At 39.1% G+C, this 24,091-nt stretch overlaps 1 protein-coding gene across 1 annotated transcript in view; it reads right to left on the minus strand.

The window, feature by feature from the left end:
- The window catches only part of LOC136753737 (L-gulonolactone oxidase-like), a 95,455-nt gene that overhangs the window by 15,048 nt on the left and 56,316 nt on the right, over positions 1-24,091 (minus strand). Inside the window, exons 7-8 of the mRNA XM_066710124.1 lie at positions 23,718-23,825; positions 22,009-22,085 (exon numbers count right to left, since the gene is read on the minus strand). Coding sequence (XP_066566221.1) covers positions 22,009-22,085; positions 23,718-23,825 — 185 coding nt within the window. The remainder of the gene's footprint in view (positions 1-22,008; positions 22,086-23,717; positions 23,826-24,091) is intronic.

Raw genomic sequence — 24,091 nt, forward strand, 5'->3', positions numbered from 1 at the left:
ATTTCTGATCAGTACTTGCTATTTTCTTATGTGTACATTATTATTATTATTATTATTATTATTATTATTATTATTATTATTATTATTATTATTATTATTTTTAAAATATATAATTTCCTGGAGTTAAACAGTATCAGAGTAGAATGAACAATTAGAAGGCTTTTGAAAATACAGTGCTTACATATGGAGGGTCAGTACTTCTGACAAATATAATTTATTCATTTGGTATTTTTTAACTCAAGCATTAAATTCAGTGCATATGTGGATGCATTATTATTATTATTATTATTATTATTATTATTATTATTATTATTATTATTATTACTTATTTCTTACATTAAGTTTGGCTGAATTCGAATAATGATCCACTCTAACTGGATATTAATGAGTGAATTTGCCCTGCTGTCTGATTTGCTACTAGTTCATGTTCCCTGAACGGTATTATTGAAACGCAATTCTAATTAGAATTTTAAATCCTTATTAATTGCCTTCAAATTGTTATTTCTTCTCTGATACTGTTTAACTCCATTAAATTATATATATAAACATAATAACAATGTACACATAGTAAAGTAACTAATCAGGAATCAAACCCATATCACCAGGTTCACCAGGTGCTACTCCCTAACCACTGCACCAAATGACATACAACTCTAACATGAAACCTATTTTAAGTAGCCTGCAGCCGTCGCTACCAGCTGTCGTGATTAATTGTATAATCTTTTATTATTATTTGTTGTATAAGATCAATTGTATCGAAAATATCATGTACTGAATAGGTGCGTTTCTGAGCATCGCCACAAGAGGGCAGCACATACCAATATGACCTCAGACGCGTCCTCTCAGCCCTGTGTTTATCTGCTGCTCCAGTCATGGCTGTGTTTGACAAACGATCGACATCTTAACTCCAACCCCCCTGCTCTTCTGTTTTTTAGGAATAAAAAACAATTATCCATGCAAAGTATTGGTTCAGGTTGCTGTGTTAGTTTGACGTTACTATTCAAGTCTTTATGATTTGCCAAGAATTATTCTGTATGATTGCAAATGTCCTATTTATATTATTAACAAAAAAATGTTAATGACAAATATGAATCAGATTGATTATATGCAAGAGATAAAAATCAAAGCACTGGCTTCCGCTGCCTGCGTAACCAGCTGACCCATCCTGAACGTGCTGCAGCAGAGCCGAGTGGGGCGGACAACGCAGAGCAGAGAGTGAGGCCCATCAGTCATGTGACTCAGGGCTCCCGCTGTGATGTATGGTGACACTCGTCCTACAGAATGGAGCCAAGTTCCCATCAGGTGCATTGCTCACTCCATCAATCTGGACAAGAGCTAATGTGGTGCCTCTTCATTATTGCTAAGTGCCACAGGATTCTGCCAGATAAACAAAACTCCTTCACACAGTTTAAAAGAGGGCTGTTTTGTTTTGATTAGTATTTTTGGTTGTTGTTAAGTGGTAATAAAACATCAATTTATACACTGGCATCATTTGTGGAACCTTCATTAGCACTATCAATGATGTCTTTAGCACAATTAGAGAACATCTTAATTGGTAAATGAACCCAATATAATATGTAGGACATGCACAACAAAGCAGCAGCTCACATGAAAACCCAACAAACAAAACAAAACACAACAAACTTTGCACAGCCGAGATTGCCACCGGCTGATTGCCTGATGTCCCTGTTCAACCATTTATACTCCTACATGATTGGAATGAATCAATTAACTTGCAGTGTGAACATGTGGGTATCTTTTTGAGTATGGATCTTGCCTTACTGTCCACTCTACACAATTACATCTGACAAGTGACCTCAACCACACATGATGAAATCCTGATTAAAATCTTTGTATTGAGTTGAGTTGGAAACTCTTTACCCATAACCCTTCACAGAAATACAAGAAAGAGAAAAAACAAATAAAACAATATTACCATCGTGGGCTGTTTGTTTAGTTTATCACAATCTAAAATGAAAAAGTTAATGATAAGAAATAAATGTATAATTAAAGTTGTGCATCTCTCTGTGAGAAGTGCCAGTACTTTACCTTTAAAAGTACAGCACTTTTGATCATCCCCTCTGTGATTTGTTGAAGGCTTTTACACAGTATAAAATGACACACATAAGTGGTATTTTCATAGACAGACAGACGACATAGCCTGACAGACGAGGTCGTCGTCAAGTAAGTACGGTTAATCATTGCCTCAGATAATCGTAGTGCTTGATATCATTTTTCTGATATCTGTTTTATAGCTTGAGACAGTGGTGGAGAGAGAACTGCTGCTCTGCCATGCATCACACAAAGCAGCTCAGCCAAAAGATCTTTGATCTTCACTGTTGAGGAATATGACACAGTTCAATGTTACTGAATGTCTAGATGCAATAAAGCTGTGATCTATATGTCACAGCGATGAAAGCATGAAACTCCAGAAAGGCACGTTTGGAATGTCTCAATCCATCATTTTGCCAAAGGTAAATCTTTGTATTTCTTAATCCATTGGTTAAAAATTGATTTCCAGAATGTGCAACCACAACAAAATGATCTACTCTATATTAAATGTATATTTAATATAAATGTAGATTAGCTATTAATGATGACTTCACATCTTGTCTGCACTTATCAGCTTTTACAGTCTAGGATGTAGGACTTGTATTATTTACTATTTGCTTTGGGTACACAATACATTGTATATTTGATTTGCTGACTGTGACCAGCAGACCCCAAAAGGCAGTATGCAGGCAATCTCTGCTGGTGCCGGTGAAGCCTGCATTGTGTTGATTAAATCAGAAGTGCACTGTTCATCAGAGCTGCATCAGCCCTCTCTCCTAATCAAACCCTTTACTTTAATCACTTGCTTGATAAGACCCAAACAACTGTTTTTAAAGATACCACCTAATCCACCATCATAAAAGTTGGAATTAAAATAATAATAATAATAATAATAATAATAATAATAATAATTTACTGGGTTCCAGAACTGGGTTTCAGCACTTAATGTAACACATCGAATCCATATAGTATTAGCAGTGCTCAATATGGGACTTTTTTGTGCATCACTATATAGTAACCAGTTAAGAGTTGTCCAGGCTGGATAAAGGGAAAAACACTTTATGAAACAAGCTGAGGAAAGATGGATCATTATTGGGTTTGCTGAATGTCTTGTGAGAACAAGGTTTGGTGGCATAAAAAAACTAGATAATTAAGAAAATAGTTTAATTAAGAGAAGACATGGACCCCATAAACCATGATGGGGTAACGATCCTATTCCTGGAGAGTCACAATCCTGCAGGAATAGGGTTCCTGTTTGATTAATTAGGTAGTAATACATTATACAAAAAAATAAAAAATAAATAAAAATAAAGAATACTCACTGGCTCTCCAGGACTGTGTGTTTATTGGTTTGCAGGGCGAAATGAAGGCAATGACTTGTGTGTGCACACAGGGACACAACGGCCATTTGGTTGGGAATGCCAAAGTGCTATGTTCAGAAACTTTTCTTGAATCCTGTTTTGCAACTTCAATTCAAATTGAGTGCAGTAATCTGGCTGATTCCAAATCACGATGGTATATATGTCATGCCCTCCCGTGTATCACAATATGCATTTATTTAGACACCCTCCGAGTCATGCATTACTCCCCAGACGTTTTTAATTCACACTGGAATAGATGGTGAGATTCATGCGCACTCCGGGCAATAAACCACTGGCTATATCAAAGGATGCCAATTCGACGCCCCTTCAATATATGTAGGAAGTCTGGAACAACTTACAGCTACAGTATTTCACAATCATGTTTACCTAAAATTTGTCTCTGCCATTTGATTAGAAAATGCATTAATGTCAGCCCAAAATCAATAGTATCATAAAGCAGACTGTCTCCTTTCAAGCTTTATTCCTACACAGCAATTTCTACTGGTACAAGTCTAGCTCTACGCAGCTTTAAACAGTAATGTACAGAGCTGCCTACTTGCAAAGATATGGCTCTTTTAACCAATTTATACTGAATTGAATTGAATTGAATATATTCAGTGCTTATAGGAAGTATTCACTCTTGGACATTTTCACATTGTATTGTGTTACAACTTGAAATTTTTATGTAAACAGGATTGGCTTTGATTTACACAACCTACTCAACAGTTTGAAGAGGCAAGACATGTTTTATTGTGAAACAACAATTAATGAAAAATGCAAAAATGTAAATGTCTTGGTTAGGTAAGTATACACACCTCTGAGTGAATATTTGGTAGAATCACCTTTGGCAGCAATAACAACTGTGAGTCTCTTGGGGTAAGTCTGTATCAGGTTTGCACATCTGGATTGTGCAATATTCACCCATTATTCTTTGCTAAATTGTTCAAGCTCTGAAAAGTTGGATGGGAATAACTGGTGAACAGCAATCTTCAAGTCTTACCACAGATTCTCAATCAGATTCAAGTCCGGGCTTTGACTGGGCCACTCTAGGACATTCACTTTCTTGTTTTAACGCCACTCCAGTGTTGCTTTGGTTTTATGCTTGGGGTCATTGTCCTGTTGAAAGATAAATCTCCATCCCAGTCTTAAGTCTTTTGCATATTGAAATTGGTCTTCAGGAGTTCTTCCAGGAGTCGCCTCAATTTAGTTACATCCATTTTGCCCTCTACCCTGACAAGCTTCCCAGTTCCCTATGCAAGTCATCTCCATAACATGATGCCGCCACCACCATGCTTCCCAGTAGTAATGGTGCTACCTGTGTGAAGTGCTATGTTGACATGACATAACACTTTGCATTTAGGCCAAATAATTAAATTTGTGTTTCATCGAACCACAGAATCTGAGTCTTCCAAATGACTTTTTGCAAATTCAAAGCGTGATTGTACACTGACATTTTTCAGAAATAGCTTCCTTCTTGCCACTCTTCCATACAGGCCAGATTTGTGAAGTACCTGAGCTATTGTTGACACATGGACACACTCTCCCATCTCAGCCATGGAACACTGTAGCTCTTTCACAGTTGTCATGGGCTTCTTGGTGGCTTCTCTGACCAACGCCCCTCTTACCCGGCTTCTCAGTTTGGAAGGACAGCTGCTCTAAGCAGATTCTGGATGATGCCGTATACCTTTCATTTTTTAATGATTGACTTGACTGTGCTCCAAGGGATACTGCCTTTAAAACCTTTTTATACCCCTCACCAGATCTGTGCCTTTCCACAGCCTTATCCTGGAGGTGTTTTGAAAGCTCCTTGGTCTTCATGGTAGTATCTTTGCTTTGGGACCTTACACAGACAGGTGTGTTCAATCATGTCAACCACTTCTATTGCACACAGATGGGCTCCATTCTACTTATTGTATGAAATCTGAAGGCAATCATGGCACCTGAGCTTCTTTAAGAGTGTTATAGCAAAGGGGGTGAATACTTATCTAATGAAAACTTTTCAGGTGCTTATTTTTAATTGATTAGTTTTTTCCCACATTGAAAGTAAAGTAGGTTGTGTCGATCAGAATAAATACAATTTCATTTAAATGCATCAAGATTTCAGGTTGTAACATGACAACATGGGAATTAAAAGTATATACACCCTTCATTTGAAGCAAAATTACTCTTTTGATAGGTGGCTTTCATGAGTCTGTCAATAAGATCTCTTTCAGTATTCTTAAGTATTCAAGATGGGGGGTGTTAACCTCTTTACTGATTTCTATTCAGTATCAGCAACTTTGAAAACACTTGAAAAAGTGATGGTGATGATATGAGACATTGTACTTGATTTAAGCATCATATAATCAAGCCAATTCAAAATATCCACACACACCATGATAACAATACCTGGAAAGTTTAACAACAGAGTCAGTTATGATACAACTTCAACAAATGCAGTCCCAATACTTCAGAAAATATCTACAAACGAATACACCATTATATATATATATACATATATATACGTATATCTAATGGTGTATTAGTTCGTAGATGAAGATATATGTATATATATACGTGCATATATATATATATATATATATATTTACGTATATATGTACAGTGAGGGAAAAAGTATTTGATCCCCTGCTGATTTTGTACGTTTGCCCACTGACAAAGAAATGATCAGTCTATAATTTTAATGGTAGGTGTATTTTAACAGTGAGAGACAGAATAACAACAAAAAAATCCAGAAAAACGCATTTCAAAAAAGTTATAAATTGATTTGCATGTTAATGAGGGAAATAAGTATTTGATCCCCTATCAATCAGCAAGATTTCTGGCTCCCAGGTGTCTTTTATACAGGTAACGAGCTGAGATTAGGAGCACTCTCTTAAAGGGAGAGCTCCTAATCTCAGCTTGTTACCTGTATAAAAGACACCTGTCCACAGAAGCAATCAATCAATCAGATTCCAAACTCTCCACCATGGCCAAAGAGCTGTCCAAGGATGTCAGGGACAAGATTGTAGACTTACACAAGGCTGGAATGGGCTACAAGACCATCGCCAATCAGCTTGGTGAGAAGGTGACAACAGTTGGTGCGATTATTCGCAAATGGAAGAAACACAAAATAACAGTCAGGTGAGGAATCAGCCCAGAACTACACGGGAGGATCTTGTTAATGATCTCAAGACAGCTGGGACCATAGTCACCAAGAAAACAATTGGTAACACACTATGCCGTGAAGGACTGAAATCGTGCAGCCCCCTCAAGGTCCCCCTGCTCAAGAAAGCACATGTACAGGCCCGTCTGAAGTTTGCCAATGAACATCTGAATGATTCAGAGGAGAACTGGGTGAAAGTGTTGTGGTCAGATGAGACCAAAATCGATCTCTTTGGCATCAACTCAACTCGCTGTGTTTGGAGGAGAAGGAATGACCCCAAGAACACCATCCCCACCGTCAAACATGGAGGTGAAAACATTATGCTTTGGGGCTGTTTTTCTGCTAAGGGGACAGGACAACTGCACCGCATCAGAGGGACGATGGACGGGGCCATGTACCGTCAAATCTTGGGTGATAACCTCCTTCCCTCAGCCAGGGCATTGAAAATGGGTTGTGGATGGGTATTCCAGCATGACAATGACCCAAAACACACAGCCAAGGCAACAAAGGAGTGGCTCAAGAAGAAGCACATTAAGGTCCTGGAGTGGCCTAGCCAGTCTCCAGACCTTAATCCCATAGAAAATCTGTGGAGGGAACTGAAGGTTCGAGTTGCCAAACGTCAGCCTCGAAACCTTAATGACTTGGAGAGGATCTGCAAAGAGGAGTGGGACAAAATCCCTCCTGAGATGTGTGCAAACCTGGTGGCCAACTACAAGAAACGTCTGACCTCTGTGATTGCCAACAAGGGTTTTGCCACCAAGTACCAAGTCGAAGGGGTCAAATACTTATTTCCCTCATTAAGATGCAAATCAATTTATAACTTTTTTGAAATGTGTTTTTCTGGATTTTGTTGTTGTTATTCTGTCTCTCACTGTTAAGATACACATACCATTTGGAGGAGAAGGAATGACCCCAAGAACACCATCCCCACCATCAAACATGGAGGTGGAAACATTATGCTTTGGGGGTGTTTTTCTGCTAAGGAGACAGGACAACTGCACCGCATCAAAGGGACGATGGACGGGGCCATATACTGTCAAATCTTGGGTGAGAACCTCCTTCCCTCAGCCAGGGCATTGAAAATAAAAATACTTTTTTCCCTCACTGTATATATGTGTATATACATATATATGTGTATATACGTATACATATATATATATATACACGTATATACGTATATATAAAAAGCACATGCACATAAGTATTCACAGTCTTTGTCGTGACACTCAAAATTGAGCTCAGGTGCATCCTGTTTCCACTGATCATCCTTGAGATGTTTCTACAACTTGATTGGAGTCCACCTGTGGTAAATTCAGTTGATTGGACATAATTTGGAAAGGCACACACCTGTCGATATAAGGTCCCACAGTTAACAGTGCATGTCAGAGCACAAACCAAGCCATGAATTGTCTGTAGACCTCCGAGACAGGATTGTATCGAGGCACAGATCTGGGGAAGGGTACAGAAAAAATTCTGCAGCATTGAAGGTCCCAATGAGCACAGTGGCCGCCATCATCCGTAAATGAAAGAAGTTTGGAACCACCAGGACTCTTCCTAGAGCTGGCCGCCTGGCCAAACTGAGCGATCGGGGGAGAAGGGCCTTAGTCAGGGAGGTGACCATGAACCCGATGGTCACTCTGGCAGAGCTCCAGCGTGTCTCTGTGGAGAGAGAAGAACAACCATCTCTGCAGCACTCCACCAATCAGGCCTGTATGGTAGAGTGGCCAGACGGAAGCCACTCCTCAGTAAAAGGCACATGACCGCCTGCCTGGAGTTTGCCAAAAGGCACCTGAAGGATTCTCTGGTCTGATGAAACAAAGATTGAACTCTTTGGCCTGAATGGCAAGCGTCATGTCTGGAGGAAATCAGGCACCGCTCATCACCTGGCCAATACCATCCCTACAGTGAAGCATGGTGGTGGCAGCATCATGCTGTGGGGATGTTTTTCAGCGGCAGGAACTGGGAGACTAGTTAGGATTGAGGGAAAGATGAATGCAGCAATGTACAGAGACATCCTTGATGAAAACCTGCTCCAGAGCGCTCTGGACCTCAGACTGGGGCGAAGATTCATCTTCCAACAGGACAATGACCCTAAGCACACAGCCAAGATAACAAAGGAGTGGCAACAGGAAAACTCTGTGAATGTCCTTGAGTGGCCCAGCCAGAGCCCAGACTTGAACCTGATTGAACATCTCTGGAAAGATCTGAAAATGGCTGTGCACTGACGCTCCCCATCCAACCTGAAGGAACTTGAGAGGTCCTGCAAAGAAGAATGGGAGAAACTGCCCAAAAATAGGTGTGCCAAGCTTGTAGCATCATACTCAAAAAGACTTGAGGCTGTAATTGGTGCCAAAGGTGCTTCAACAAAGTATTGAGCAAAGGCTGTGAATACTTATGTACATGTGCTTTTTTGTTTTTAATTTTTAATACATTTGCAAAGATTTCAAACAAACTTCTTTCATGTTGTCATTATGGGGTATTGTTCGTAGAATTTTGAGGAAAATAATGAATTTAATCCATTTTGGAATAAGGCTGTAACATAACAAAATGTGCAAAAAGTGAAGCGCTGTGAATACTTTCCAGATGCACTGTATATACTACATAATATATGTAATTAATCATATAAATGTGCATGCCAGCCTATTTGAGTGGAACTTTTGTCTATTTCAAAATTAGATCATCTTATGCAGTAGTTTCAAATGTGTGCAAGCTCTGTCTTTGTGCAGAGTGACAGTGAAATATTGTGCTCCCCACACATCGCTCCTCCATCTTTATTTTATTCTTTTAACAGCTTTGATTAAAAATTACATTTGTGCTCTGCGCTTTCTGGAAATTAAGGTGGAAATTAAACTCCCAGGGATGGTGAACACCTTGCTGGTTTCAAACTGGACCTGTTACCCTGCCTACCAATACAATAATTTTAATTGGGAATAAAGTTATCAATGGATTCCATTACTGCCTAATGGACCTCATAGAAGAGCGCTTCATTCTTTTTATTATGGAGAATTAAGAAAGCAAAATAAAAGTTGGAAAAGTGTTGACCTCTGCACTGATTCAGACTTTGATAAAAGGACTTGACATTAAAAATCATGTTGAATCTAAGGAGCTAATTTGTATTACCATAATAAAGGCATCTAACTCTGCAGATTTATGGGTCACTTCTTTACCAGAAGGGTTTAAAACCTCCGTGAAGTTGGCACCCCATGTGTTCAGAATAAAAATATATGTATTCGTTTGTGCTGAATTTGTGCTGGTTTGTGCCGCAAAAATCATCGTTTGTGCCGGTATGGTTCCCGAGATATTAAAGATTATATTTTATGAGCTGTGACGTCACTCAGCACCCCATCAACGTCCAAATCGGACCAAAATAGTTTATTTCATTTGTGCTACGTTTGTGCTGGTTTGTGCTGTTAAAAGAAACATTTGTCCTATTTTATTTCTCTAGTTATTAAGCAATACTTTTTTAATTAGTGATGTCACTCAGCACCCCATCAACGTGAAAATCGCACCAAAATAGTCTCTTTCATTTGTGCTACATTTGTGCCGGTTTGAGCCGTATTTATTTTCATCAGTGCAGTTATAGTTTTTTATATATACATTTTTTAATTATCAGTGATGACGTCATCTAGCACCCCATCAAACTCCAAATCGATCCAAAGTGGTGTCATTCGTTTGAGCTACATTTGTGCTGGTTTGTGCAGCAAAAATTATTGTTTGTACCGACATGGTTCTTGAGATATTAAACATTATATTTTAATCACTTAACAGTGGCTCCATCCTTTATGCTACGATTGTGCTGATCTGTGCAGTAAAATGCATAGGCTATTTTGGCCGTATCCGGCTTCAAATGCATATTCTGCTTCAATAAAATTCTGCTTGTACATGGCAGTGCAATTGCAAAACAGGGTCTTTATTTGTCTGCCTACAGCAAAGCAGGAGAGTCAGGTTTGGACTGCTGACAACACCAATCCAGCAATGTTTTGATTTAACAATAATTAAACACGTCATTAGTGCATACACTTCTCCATGTCTTGTTTTCGTAGGTTAGGACTACATAATTTCGTGTACCACATATACCCCTACCACGAAACACTGGAAACCAGGACACCATGAATACACTTTCAGTTCACAAATTGTTACCTGTTATCAGCAGGTTCACCACTCCATTCTGGGTACAAGGAAGTAGCCTATAACTCCATGCGAACCCTATACAATTTAAAAGGTATTTATTTGCACCTGTAGCGTAAGGTACACATATAAATTTCAGTTAAAGAAGTGAATTTAAGTATCACCTCATCAAGAATCCTAGAATCTTGTAGAACTCAATTTCTGCAATAATTGGATGCAGACACCAATTCCAAAGATATAAATTCTCAAATTTATTAAAAACAATGATAAAATGTAGCACTACACTAGTTATACAAAAAGGGAAAAACGAATTAAAATTCACTCAAGATCAACAAATCAAAGACAAATCACTTCTGTGACCAAATCAAAGACCATAGAATCGCATATGATAACACACAAAATGTTACACAAAATTACAAACACATTGACTATAATACCGGTTAGTAAGACGAAGGTGAGTCTCATTAGTATTGTTAGTCAGACATTAAATAACTAATGCAGGTTAGTATTTAAGTCAAATAACTTCTCGTTATATATATCAGTCTCATTTACGTTTGGGTGCTGAGAAAGTTTCTAAAGTTTATGACATTCTAAAGTTTATGACAGAATAACATTTCTAATTGATTTCTCAAATGTCATAAATAATAAACTCCAAACTGTTAACTTATCTGAACTTTGTCGCAGAGAGGCCTCTCTGGCTTCGGGCTCAGATAACAGCACACGGCACGAGGTCCGTGTGGTTTGGAACAAAGGCAGTCCGGTTCGGCTTTGTCCAAGAACTTCCACTCAGTCGATGCACCTGGAAGTTGGGGTTTCGCGAAACAGAGTCTTTTCCAAACAGATTTTCCACTGGTTTGAAGGCTCCATGGTTGTGCACAAAATCTTCTTTGCAAGCAGGGTTTTCCACCGTAGTTATATGAAGACAAAGTCTTTGAGGAAAGCAGGGCCCTGTTCATTTCCAAGGGTCAAGTTTCTTAAGACTCAATAGCTATTTAAATGACTGAACACTTCTGTATTGCAGTCGACTTAGTCAATTGTCCAGCTCTATGAACTCCACTGATCAGGTGGGCACAGGTGGGCATGTGCAGTCTGTAAAGTTCTTTATTTAATAAAGTCCTTTAAAAAAATTCTTCGTACGGCTCAATCTCCTTCTCCCAGTTTAACTCTTCTGTTGCCGGCAAAGACTTAGTTGGTTTCCGGTTTCGATTCTGGCAACAGAGCTACAGGTTGAGCTGTGGCAGCGGGTTACTAGTTCGGGTGAGAGAGAGAAAAAAAGTTGCTGTGCGTTGCCTTTTAATGCCTGTCAGATCAATATATGATTGGTTCTTGAGTTTGTGAGATTGGATTTCGGTTTCAGCCCCCAGTGTCCTATTGGAGGAGACTCGATTTATGACTGATGTCAATCCATGCCATCTTTTGGAAATGCCGGTTGGCCTGGGTTCGTAGCTCTGTGTCGGGATTTCGGCTCTCGCCTGCTTCAAAGGGTTTTTATTACCTCCAGGCCCTATTCCCCAGACATTTCACAGCAGGGATTCCAAGCCATTTGGCCCATTCTCGGTGCCATCCTCCCAAGACTGCTTTGATATAGAACAGTTCATGGGAAGATGAGCTCAGGAAATCTGATAACTTTGGGGGAGAGTTCTTCTTCAGATCAGAGCTTCAGCTAAGGCTCTGAATGCTCTTATCAAAATACACCCCCACTTAACGCTACACACCAGACATCAGTTATCCAGGGCAACTTCTTACTAGACGGTCGATGCTATTCACGCATTTTAAGTGACTTCAATCGCAATTGCATTAAAAACGGTATCCTTTATTTAATAAAAGGTTGATCCATGTACCCTAATAAAACAGTGGTCAGCATAGCACGTACACATGTGATAATGAAAGAAGCTGATGTAGACATTGCAGAATTAGTAATGATTTCATTGAAATCGATGTTTTTCACTAAAATAAATATAATAGTCCCTTTGAATAACCTGTGCTGCCGAGATTGTATCTGCTGAGCCACCTATTTTAGTATCATCTGCAAATTTGTTTGCTAAGTTTGCTAAGTTTGCTAACTATCCCAGAGTCCAGATCATTAATATACATTAGAAAAAGCAAAGGCCCTAATACTGATCCCTGTGGAACTCCACTAACAACCTCACTCCAGTTAGAAGCAACTCCTCTAATCGACACCCTCTGTTTCCTATACATCAACCAGTTCATAATCCATCTACTTATATTACCCTGAATGCCTACAGCTTTCAATTTGAGGATCAGTCTTTGGTGTGGAACATTATCAAAACTTTTTGAAAATCTAAGTATATCATATGCTTTCACATGATCTACAGCTGCACTTGCATGTTCAAAGAACTGTAATAAATTAGTAAGACATGATCTGCCTCATCTAAACCCATGTTGACTATCTCCAAGAATATGGTTTTCATTAAGATGCTCCTCTATTTTCTGTCTAATAATTTTTTCCAACATTTTACAGGTGATGCAGGTGAGACTGATTGGTCTGTAATTTCCTGGCTCAGTTTTGTCACCTTTCTTGTGGATTGGTATGACATTTTCAGATTTCCAATCAGATGGCACATTCCCTATTCTAAGTGTCAATTGGAATATTAACAGCTCTTTGCAGTTCTATACAGCTCTGGAAAAATTAAGAGACCACTCCAAGTTCAGAAATCAATGTTAAGTGTTTTTTCCAGAGCTGTATATTCTTTGTATTTTGTTTCGTCTCTATATTTCTTGTAAGCACTATACAACATTTTCTTGCTCTTTATATTTTTATTTTCTATTAAACCATTTTGGCCAATGTTTTTTGGTCCTCACTTTGCTAAGTTTTGGTACAAATTTCTCCTGAGTCTCAAGTAGTACATTCTTAAAATTTTGAACTGAATCTGTATCCAGTGTGCTCCAGTCTAAGTCTTCTAAGTGCCGGCTCGTACCTTCAAGGTTTGCTTTTCTAAAATTGTAGACCATTGTTTGAGACTTGGTCCTTGTTTTTTGAAGGAATGCCTCAAAGCTAACCATATTGTGTTTGCCATTGGTTCTCTAACTAGTGTTCCTCTGACTCTAGCTAGGTCATTTGAAAAGATCAAATCAATTGGTTCCCTGACAAATTGAGTTAGAAAGCAGTCGTTTACCATCTCAACCATTTCTATTTCTGCCTCTGTAGTCCCAACTGGGCTTTCCCAGTCTGTGTTTGGGAAATTGAAATCCCCCATTATAACAGCCACATCCTTGCTAAACGCAGTCCTGATTACACTGTACAATGCAACATCTTTCTGAATATCTGAGTTGGGTGGTCTGTAACACCCTCCTACCACTAATCCTCCAGATATTTTATTCAAATGTTTAACCCACAATGATTCCGTTTCATTAGCAGAATTTAATTTGAGTTCTTCTGCCTCAATATCATTTCTGACATAAAATGCTACCCCAGATTATGCCTGTCCCTCCTAAACTGTGTGTATCCTTTCAACTTGTATTCATCCCCATCATTTTCTGTAAGCCATGTTTCTGTCACTCCTACAATATCATAGTCACACGCCAGGACTGTGGCTTCTAGGTCTGACATCTTGATTATTTAGTTGAGCGTTACAGGTTCGGTCAACAAGGAATGATTTATCTAGTTGATTTATTATGACCAAATATCACTAATGCCACCCACCAGTCATGCATTGACTCAAAGCCACAGACCCTTTGTGCAGCTGCACTTATGAGTAGGTGTAGATCTGTGTAGATAATACACTAGTTTTGGTTATTTCAGTTATAACATTTATTCAGCACCCCCCCAACCCTTCGAGTTCTTGACAACAAGTGTTGTTGTGGGAGTGTTGTTACAACATTGTCAGGGGGATATTTTCTTTTAAAAAATAAGTTTATTGCACTCAAGGCATCAGGGAATACAATAAATAATCAGATCCAGTTTACCACTATATGCTTGAAACCTTCATGTTCAAGTGTAGACATGACAACTAAATATCCCAGTTCACAGCTTCTCATCCAACAATTCCTTTTCCTTCTCCACCTTCCCCATCTTTAACAAACTGTAATTCAAATGGGATGTAAGCAAGATCAAACAAAATACATGTTCCAACAGCCTAGAAATAATAGACGACTAAATGTTGAATATATATTTCATGATGAACATAAATTATATTGACCACCACTGGGTTTTAAGGTCATTAACATCGACGCAGTTCAAAAACATTAAACTAAAGCATTTAACTAATTTTCAATTGTTTATCAGGCTTCTTCTCTGGCAGAAGCAGATGCATCAGTATTGGCTTTATTCAATATAATATTATTTGCCTCCTCATACCCTTCCATAATAAGCACTGAAATAGGCAGTCCTTTCATATCCAAATGGGAACGTGCACTTCCTCGATGAGCAAAGTCTGATTTAAGCTAACGGGCTAATTAAATCCGAGATAAGTGTTAGAAGAACCGAAAATCCCGGATATTAGTTAGCGGTTAGCTTAAGCTGGGATAAGTCAGATTTGTTAAACCATGTTTGTTTGTACAGGTTCCATCTATCCCAGAAGAAAGACCAATGTTCCATAAATCTAAAACCCTCTTCCTACACCAAGATTTCAACCACGTGTTAAACTTTCTAATCTCAGCCTGTCTCCCTGGCCATGCAAGTGGTACCGGAACTATTTCAGAGAAAACTACCATGGAGGTTCGGCTCTTTAGTTTCTTTCCTAACTCTTTAAATGTGTCTTGCAGAACCTTTGCCCTACCCTTTCCTATGTCATTGGTTGCAATGTGGACCATGACCAGTGGATTCCCCCCGGCTTTGGCCAGTAGCCCGTCTACAAGTTTAGGGAGATCTGCAACCTGAGTACCAGGCAGGCAAGATACCATGAGGGTCTCCTTATCACTAGAACACACTGTGTGATCTACACCTCTAAGGATCGAGTCTCCTACTATAACTACCTCCCTCTTCTGAGGTGGAGTGGACACCATGGTGCTCTGGTGCTCAAATGCCCTCCCATCCAACTAGGTATCCAGTAGCTCTTGGGTTGTCTCTTCTAAGTTGTGTGCTTGCCCTTTTCTGCTACATACATGCTACATAATGTGGGGCAAATTGCACCCACCTGTCTCTTAAATTAGGGCAGTAGCCTGGCCAGGTCAAATATTCTTTGTTTGTTCAAATCTATCCACTCTCTATCTAAACTCGCTCTCCTATTGGTCCATTCAAACCCACACCTATCCTGTCCCAGAGATCCTGTGTCTCCAGCTGGCAAACATCCTTCTTTATTTGTAACAAAGTAATGCTTTAGTATCTAAAATAACCAGTGAACTCTAATCTATAGACAAACTGTGTTTTTTTGGTTTATGTTTTTCTTCTTCTTGTACTTTTGTCTAAGGATATGTAGTTGTTTTCTGTATTACCTGCTTAAGTTTAGGGTTTTGGTGCTTTGATATAGGTTTTTCCTGAGATACATTTTTCCACAAAGGACAGTCCAGTACTTCCACTCAACACTTCAACAAATATTTCAACGCACTCTATATTTTCAGCAATCTTCAGGAGCTATGCATCATAACTTCAACTTCCACAACTGTCATTCAGGGGACGGGCAGTGGGAATATTAACTTGATTGATGGACTTTGTTGGTGTTTGTGGACTCATTGTTTCCATATTATTATATTGTCATATGTTATTTGATCTGTTTGGGGTTGGTACATGATCGATAACCTTATTGCATTGTCTTTTTTTATTGTCCTTTGGTCTTGTTTCCAACTTGTATTATCTAGTAAGCCAGTTGATTTGCACTTGTGATAACTTTTTTCCCCCTTTTATATTTTGCTGTGTGTTTACTCACACCTTTGCATCCAGAAGCCTTTGTTAAGAGTGAACCATTATGTTTTGTAAGTCACCCTGGATAAGGGCTTCTGCTAATAAATACATAAATACTAAATAAATAAATAATAACCTACTGTAACCCAGCAGTTCTCTGCACTTTCCTGCTATAAGGACTCAACCTTCCTAGGTTTTGGTGTACACACCATCTCTCTCATGGGCTGATTGACTAATTCTTCCATATCACTAATACAGCGCAGATCAGAAAGCTGAGGCTCAAGATAATGGACCTTGATCTCTAGGACCTCAACATGCTAACAACGTTCACAGATGAAATCTTCCTGGATGAGTTCATCCAGGAAGGCAATCATTCTGCAAACCTGACACTGTAGTTGCCACATGCTTCTAAACATAGTAAGTTGTTGGTACCCTAAAAACTGTCTCTTGATTTTTGTCCCCTAATTCAACTGCTTGACTTTTTTTTGTTAACAAGAAACAGTTCCTGACCAACAGATGTACTGAATTAACTACAATTAAGGCAAACTAGGATTAAGATTAACTTCAATTAAGGCAAAACTAAAAACAATATTAGGAATGCTAAGACTGTCTGAAAGTAGAAACATAACAAAATAGCTCTCTCTCACACCTGTCCTGTGTCTGACTTTGGCAACACTTTGCTAAACACTCTCTATAGATACTACAGCAAAGAAAATCTGAGGTTTGAAACGTGTATTTCTCAGGGAAAGCTCCCACCCACTTAATTTAAAGGGCTGGAGTCTTCCCTTCTGAGGAAAAGTAAATTAATCAAAGGTTAAAATAAGGTTAATTAAACCAAATTTGTACAGCAATTTCATAACACCTAACTTCACAATAAATGCACACACCACTATGCCAAAATCTAACACAACCAATTTACTGCTTGTTTTCAAAGCCAGCAGAGAAGCAAGCCAAAACAGAGCATCAGTCATTGAGCTGTAAATTCACCTGCCTTACCTATACAATGAAATGGCACAGTGCAGGCACCCCCCAACACACACACACACACACACACACACACACACACACACACACACACACACACACACACACACACACACACACACACACACACACACCCTGTCAATCTGCACTGTAAATCAGTCAACCTTGGCCAGAGGACACCTTGTGAAAAACAAACACAAGTCATATGTAGAAATGAAGCCACAGAAAGTATGATTATCAAGTCCTTTTGGGTTAGACCATACCCAGTGTTAAATCAGTTTGTTGATTCACTTGCTGGACCTAAAATTCCAATCAGAAACCCCCACCACATCAACACTGGCAACAGAACAAAACAGAAAATTACAATTTAAAACAGATATCATTCAGAAAAACCCAGAACATTAAACTAAGGTAGCTACCAATCTTAGGTCTGATTCTGGACTGCAATGTCTGAGCAATTCAGAAGACTGGACAGTGACCGACTGCTATAGCCCCACAGATTTAGTTGCAACTCCAGGACAAGTTCACTAACTTGAAAGAGGCAGTGACTAAAATTAACCAAACCTGTGGCCTGTCTTTCAACTGTGTCTTCAGCTCATTTGTCATTGTGAGCAATGCATGTTTAGCTCAGTTGGTAGTGTCTGCTGATATTTCAAATTGAAATTATAAACCGCATGACAACAATTTCCCCAAGGGGCACCAAGTACAAATTTCTCTCTCGAACATAATTATAACATGGTTTGTCTTTTGTGTGTTTTACTTTAAAATTCTCAGAAGTCACAAGGCAAACTAAATGTTTTCAATGACCTTATTGTAAAACCCTCAGAACTGTGTCTGAGTGATTGAGCTGCTCTCTGACACAAAGAGAAGACAGCGATGTGTAGTCACACTGGTCTTATAGGAGGCAGAAAGCTGTTAAAGACCTTCTTAACCATAGAGGGATTTTAAATGTACTCATTTTAAAGTTAATCCAAATGCAGGAAAAATCTAATTAGACAGCTTGTAACGTGTGACAGTAAAAATCTATATTTCAAGATTCATATGTGTGTAAGTGGATTTATTTCCCAGTCTTTAAAAATGAAAATAGGCCCACTGGAGAGTGCTGGCAGTAATTCTGAGAACTGAAGCCTGAACTTTCACACCCCAGGCAGACATGCTACCACTCCCCCTGAGGTGTCCCGAGCGGGGGATCACCGGACACAGTGGTGGACTGTGCCACCGTCTCTCCCCGAGCCCCTCTGTCTCCTCCTACAGGCATGCAGCCTCGGATGCAGCCGTGTCGATCCTGGCCTGCCACGCTCCAGATTCAAGAGACAACACCGATCGCAGCAGCCTACATGGGGCCTCCCACTGCCACCAGACCTCCTTCATGAACTGAGAGCTACATGGGACCACCCGGCGACGGCCCCCACCCAGGCTCAGGTGGGAGAGGTTTATGCCATTGAATTTGCCTTGCTGTCTGATTTGCTACCAGTTTATGTTCCCCGAACCGTGTTATTGAAACTCAATTCTAATTAGGAGAATTTAAAATCCTTATTAATCGCCTTCTAATTCTTATTTCTACTCTGATACTGTTGAACTCCAGGAAATTATATATTTAAAAAATAATAATAATAATAATGTACACATAAGAAAATAACTAGTACTGATCAGGACTTGAACCCAAATAACCAGATTCATAGTGCTACTCCCTAACCACTGCACCAACTGATATAAAACTTTAACATGAAACCTATTTTAAGTAGCCTTCAGCCATCGCTACCAGCTGTTGTGATGAATTGTATAAAATGTAATTATTGGGGTTATAGTCTCAAATTAATGTATCAATTAAAAACATGCATTATAATAAATAATACAAAATAGTTGTGTGTGTGCTTGGGGAGTGTCGTTCCAGCCTGAAGTAGCAATGTGCTCAATAAAGATCCTGTTTTTCGCGTTGAACCCTGCGTCATTTCCATTATGGCCAACAAAAAGGCCATATCGTTACAATATTTTTATATAGCCTGCCTACTATATATACAGATATGTGTGTTCTGTGGCTCTACAATAAGTGAATGCACTCATGGTTACAAATGTTCAAGTGGAGAACATATAATGATGGGGGCGAATTGACGCGAGGATGAATTTTCGCGGGGACCAATTATCATGGGGAAGAATTGTCACGGGGACCAATTATCGCGGGGTCGAATTGATGGGGACGAATTGTCATGGACTCACGGGCACTAGTCAAAAGGTATGTCAAAAGGCAACCCAAGGCGCTAAGGCTGGGAAATGATACTGGGAGTAATCAAGACTTTGCAAAGGGTAAGTGCAACAAAGGGGTATTTAAAGTGGAGCAGAGGGAAGCAGGTGACAGTGGATGGGAGGGCTGGAAGAATGTGATAAGAGGGTTGAATGACCAATTAAATATGGTGCTGAGGAATGGAATGTCTAAGACTGAATTAGAAGTCGGGGCACAATGACCTGTGGTGGCGAACTGGGGAAGTGTGGGGAGAAGATCTCACAGTATGTGTACAAGTAGAACAGACATAAAGTTGCTCTTTTCTAAAATGGAATATCAGGTAACCTTGTCAGTTAAATTGTTTTCAAATAATGTTTGTAAGACCTCTATGGGAAGATTGAGACCCATAATTATTCATTATTAAATTACTGTCATATTAACTCTTGAGGAACAAACCACAAACCAAAGTCTGAATATGAAATGATCCACACGAATATCTAAATAATATAATAATAATATAAAACAGGTCTTGAAGGTTGCTTTGGGTTTCATATTTTGTTTGAAGTAGTGATGGGAAATCCAGACGCACACAAAGAACAAAGGCACATGTTTAGCCCCTTGCATTCATGAGGCTGAATTTTAATTCAAGGGATAACTGAATACAGTATATGTCACATGTGTATTGTTGCATATCTGTATAACATTAGGTGAATTGTTTCTTTAAAAAACAAACAGAAGATGTAATCTAAATCACTGTAATACTGTGCTTCTGGGATATCCAGACACATGCGTAAAAAACCTGAAACATTCCAAACACTGAACATCTCAACATCAGACACATGTATAAGATTTAGGCAGGCCAAGGGATAATTTAATATGGTATTTATTTCTCCTACATGCAGGCTGGGCACTCCACTTGGAAAAGAACAAAAATAGAAGTTAAATTCAGAAACAGGATTTCAAACCCATTCCTCTCACTTTATGTTAGTTAAAATAAAATCACATCCAGGGTGCTGGCCGAGCACAGTTACACAAGCCTGACTTCTCCCGACTCACAGCCATCTGTCTATCAAGTCAAGTTAATCTGACAAAGTGTAGATAACCATCTACACATTCTATAAAATCAATACTGAAGGCAAGCGTCTGATTATGTAAGTGACTGAAGAGAAACCATGTCTGTTAGTTCAGAACTCAATCGCCCCAGTAACAAAACAACAAAATACCTGTGCAGCTTAGTGAACAAGCAAACGTGCAGCTGTCAAACAGACTTAAACTCCAGATGTCAGGCCAGTAACCAACAAGACTGTGGGAAGGACCATTAGTCTGACTGATGGACAAGACTCAAGACATCACTAAGAATGGGTATCCAGCCAGCAAACTACATATGTAATAGATGGACAGAATTTCTGACAAATAGAGAGCTCATCCCTCGACTATCCTCAGGCTATTTACTCTGAAAATCTGAATACTAACTGGCAATGAGTGTTTTGTACTTGGTTAATCCACTGCTGACATTATATCTTCCTCTCCCTCCTCTTCACCTTCAAAAGATTGACTTACCCACACTTTGGCATGAGCACAGTGCTTGGTCATCACTAACATGTTAGAACTGATAACAACAGCACATACAACAAATGAAAGGATGTATCTGAAATGCTGTGGCTGCTCTTTCATGTCCCAAAATGTGTGGATTCTGTGCTAAAGCAATGAGAGGATACAGCCTGTGTGATTTCTTGAGGAAAAGGGCCTGACTGACCTCTAGACTGAATTATTCACAAGCAAAGCTCTGGAGGATACAAACAATAATGCAGTAAATTGACTGAAGGCTTCATATTCTAGGCAGGAATTCATGAATTATTCTTGATCTGTGATCACGGGCAGGGGGTGCCTACATTTCAATCAGCAGATAATGCATAAATTCTGTATTACCAGGCAAATGTGCCAAAAGTGGAGTTTTCTTGTGTGGTTATTGAAACATGAAGTGGAGATGTGTGGGCATGATTGGGAAGAAAGGTTGAGAGGGTTGTGTTTGTGGCTCAATAAAAGTACTGGGCAAATCTGCTTTAATCATGAGAATGATGAAAAACAATGTTGTGTCTGTCTGTCAGTTCTGTGTGGTGAGGTATTGCTCCTTAAAAAGCTCCCTGAGAAACACATCTGTTGCAGGAACCCAGACTCTCTCTTATTATTTGTTGTTTTATTATTTTGCTATCTCTGCTTTGGAGTAGTTTCATGGGTTATGTTGGTTGATGTTCTTGGCATTGATGCCGAGGACTGACAGTCTAGATAGAGGTGATCTTTAAATATGTTTGTCCCTTACCTGACCCACAGGAGAAACTGCAGCAGATGATATCCAACAGCATAGCTCCAAAACCAGCTGGATGTGCTCTGAATGGGCTGATACATTTAAAACAAAGTCCCATTAGTGAAGCAAAGAATGAAACATGGATATGAAACACACAAAGGATGAATATTTCTAAAAGCTGGAGAGGTTATGTATATTTCATGGAGAATGTTATTCACTGCGGCTTGAAGTTAATGAAAAACAAGAAGCGGTTCAAAGCAACCTTTCCAATTTTCAACCTACTTAATAAAATGCAACATCGGCCTCCATCCTAAGAATACAATTCTATCACAAACAATGACCAGCTGCTATTAACCTTATTGTTACTCAAGCATGGTGACATTGTTTCACTTTGGGTTTCTTTAGGTGAACTTTCACTCTTTTATCTATCAACCCTTCTTCTGCCAGTTATAATTATGTGCTTTTTTTGAGTCAAGTCACAGAGCAGAGTGAGAGTGAAAGAAACAAATACACTCTTTGATCTTCCCTTGGCACTGATGTGCATGATGGTATGGTTTGTTGTACCAAATCACAACACAGGCTTTAGCCCCCCTGGTAGTCCTACAATAGGAGCCAGGGATTTCTTTTTAAACAACATAATCCCCATGAATTACAAACTCTCAGAGTCTGACCTGATAACGCTGGTTTTGCGATTCATATTCTAGCTCTGACATTCTTTGTCTTTGATGTGGTTTAAAAGGATTAATATAAGTACTGATTCACGATAATGAATACAGCTGGGATTGGGCTTAAAGAGAAAAAGTAAAAGAACAACAACAATTAGGAACCATTTACCCCAAATCAATTATATGTTTTATTGCAGATGCCCTTGGATCTCCTTTTTTTTTTAGCAACAATTCTGAAGTTTAGAAACTAAACTAAAGTTATAATAAGAGCACACACCAGGCAAACAAAACTGATTTCCCATGTGTTTTCCTCACTCGCAAAAGTTTCATCAACTCCCCTTCAACAGAGTCTCTCCAGTGTTGCGGAGCTCCAGAAAAGCGCAAACACTGCCAGCAATATTCTGTTTATCCCATGAACTGATAAATACCATCTTAAACTAAAACAGACAGCTTCTTTACTTGCTCCATTTACAATCAATGCGGCATGCGGTAAAGCCGATGGCACCCCTGTTGATTCATCTAGAGTCCTCTCTCATGTCTAATGATTCTTGCACAGTTAGCATTCCTGAAACCTTCGGTTCAATTCTGTAAATGAATAAAGATTAGCCGAAGGACCAAATTGAAGTGTCCTGAGTTGAACTGAACTTTGCCCTGCCTGAGCCGAGGAGGCAGGCAATGTGGGATGATGGATTGAATTCAGTTTTCCAGTAACTCACAAATTTAGACAAAATTACACCCAAATGAATTGGTTGTATTGGTTTTATGCACTAGTTTAACAGAAAACAGTCAGGTGGAAAACTCCACAGCATAGATATGGGGGCTAAGCAATTCTGATCTAACAGTTTTAACATTTCTGAATCTAGTAGTTTAAGACAACGGATTTGGATTCAATTACAAACATTTATTGAAATGCATCTGCACTTTTGTGATTAAAATACAAGAAATCATATAGCACATGCATTCAAATTTGGAGTATACATTGGTATCTGCACTGAAAATATAATTGTATGAATAGGACACATTGAGTTAGTTCCTTTCTTTAAAAAACAAATACCACACCTTGTCTGTGCGATCCTGGTATATTACTCTGACATTTTCTGTGTGTGGAAACCACAGGAATCGAAAGTACTCCGACTTCTTCATGTGAAAATCCAAATTGTCCAAAACCTAAAAAAATACAATGACATGTATAAATACATACATACATATATACATACAGACAGGTGACAAATTAAAGGAAAAATCAACTTAAAGTGTCTCAGTAAGGTGTTGGGCACCACAAGCCACCAGGACAGCTTCACTGCTCTTGGCACAGATTCTATGAGTCTCTGAACTCTACTGGAGGGATGAACACCATTCTCCCAAAATATATTCCCTCATTTGGCATTGTGATGATGGTGGTGGCGGTCCAAAATCTCCCATAGGTGATCAAT

Source organism: Amia ocellicauda, chromosome 1 (genome assembly GCF_036373705.1).
Source record: "Amia ocellicauda isolate fAmiCal2 chromosome 1, fAmiCal2.hap1, whole genome shotgun sequence".
NCBI lineage: Eukaryota > Metazoa > Chordata > Actinopteri > Amiiformes > Amiidae > Amia > Amia ocellicauda.